This window comes from Dendrobium catenatum, unplaced genomic scaffold (assembly GCF_001605985.2).
Source record: "Dendrobium catenatum unplaced genomic scaffold, ASM160598v2 fragScaff_scaffold_1280, whole genome shotgun sequence".
NCBI classification, from domain to species: Eukaryota; Viridiplantae; Streptophyta; class Magnoliopsida; order Asparagales; family Orchidaceae; genus Dendrobium; species Dendrobium catenatum.
Genome location: NW_021319742.1, coordinates 374661 through 376419, shown reverse-complemented (window position 1 = coordinate 376419; position 1759 = coordinate 374661). Strand labels below are relative to the sequence as shown.

General features: G+C 42.7%; 1 protein-coding gene across 1 annotated transcript; it reads right to left on the bottom strand.

Moving 5' to 3' along the window:
* Positions 1–452: 452 nt before the first annotated feature.
* Positions 453–1420, bottom strand: LOC110114412 (guanine nucleotide-binding protein subunit beta-like protein). The gene is made up of 2 exons (XM_028699401.1): positions 536–1420; positions 453–473 (listed from the first exon to the last, which is right to left on the bottom strand). The coding sequence occupies exons 1-2, from the start codon at positions 1418–1420 to the stop codon at positions 453–455; spliced, it is 906 nt and encodes a 301-aa protein (XP_028555234.1).
* Between the last annotated feature and the right edge of the window lie 339 nt (positions 1421–1759).

The following is a 1759-nucleotide window of genomic DNA, read 5'->3' as shown; positions in this document are numbered from 1 at the left end:
ACCTAGGAGAATTCCATCAGAAAATTTTTACGGCTATTCAACTGAAATCCGGCATATTGGGTGATAGTATCTTTTTGCCTTGATTAGTAACCCAATTATTCCGTCGGAAATCAACCAATAATCTCTATTTTTTATGGAAATCAAATAATTCATGACGAAAAAATCCGACAAAATTTGCGTGTATGTAGTGTTGGTAATTGAAGCAAAATTGACTCAAACTTAAATTGTTATCTCATTAATCTAGACTCACAATATATTGATCTAGTCAGTTTGATTTTGACTTTGTTTGAGATAACTTATTTATTGACTTCTAAAATAATTTTTAAGTACTAAAAATTATTTTAATAAAATATTAATTTAAAAATCAATAAAAAAGTTGTGTTAACTAATCCTCACTTATTCTATGAAACCCGTAACGAGCTACGGTATAAGCTTCTTTAAAAAAAAGGCAATCACGAAGAAATCGACGACAGCTGAGCAAAGTATAAATCGCAAGAATAATTAATAAACGAAGCAACTTTGCATAAATCCTTACCTTGCTGGTACCCTTACGATTCGTGGTGGGAGTTTCCAGCTTGATATCTTGCACAACGGCCCTGTTATCCAAATCCCAGATCAACACACCGTGCTGTGTGGCAGCGCAAAGCCAATACCTGTTGGGACAAAAGCACACCGCATGGACGGTTGTCATTGTATTTAGCGAATACAACTTCTTCCCCCCATTAATATCCCACAACAGCGCCTCGTCATCCCTGCCTCCACTGGCGCATACAGATCCATCAGGACTCACAGTAACGGCGTTCACATATCCTGCATGGTCAGTCATCGTGCGTTGGAGCTTACAGTTTGTCAGATTCCATACCTTCACCGTCCTGTCCCATGATCCGGAGACGATGGTTGGCTGGGCGGTGCGGATAAACCGCACGCTGCTTACCCAATTGCTATGGCCACCACCATCTAAACCATTTTGGATGGTGTACTTGCAGGAACCTATCGTATTCCAAAGCTTGATGGTTTTGTCACGGGAACCGGAGACGATCTGGCGGTTATCAAAAGAAAAGGCGACGGAAAGAACGCTATTGGTGTGGCCAATGAAGCGGCGGGTGGTGCAGCCTTTTTCAAGGTCCCAAAGGCGGAGTTCACCGTCCCAAGAGCCTGAAAGAGCGAACTGGCCGTCGAAGGAAAGGGCGACGTCTTGGATGAAGTGGGAGTGGCCAGTGAGGCGGCGGCGTGGAAGGCCGACGAGGGAGGGGAGGTCGTGATGATTGGGAAGCCAAGACTTGGTGAGATCCCAGACGACAATGGATTTGTCGCGGGAGGAGGATACCATCATGTCTCCATGGTCGATTGGAGTGGCGATGGCGGTCACGGCAGCCGAGTGGGCGCTGAGCATGCCTTTAAGAAAGAAAGGTTCCACCATTGCTACGGAGGACTTATGTGTCGATGTGTACGAGGGTTTCCATGCTGATGGGGAGCTATATAGTATACAGCAGGATAGTGGTATTCCAATGAGGTGTCACGTGTAAGTCGGTTCTGTAAGATCACTCAACAGCCTTACGGAGCGAGTTTTATGCTGTATTAATTTATAAAACTTCAAATGTTAATACTTGGAATGCCAGATGTCAGATGCCGACGTAATAATTACAATTGCATTTTTTTCTCGTTAATAAAATAAAATAAATTTTCATGTTAAATTTACTGTTATTTATGAAACCACATCACGATCTTGCTACAAGTTTGAATTGAGACTAATGATTAA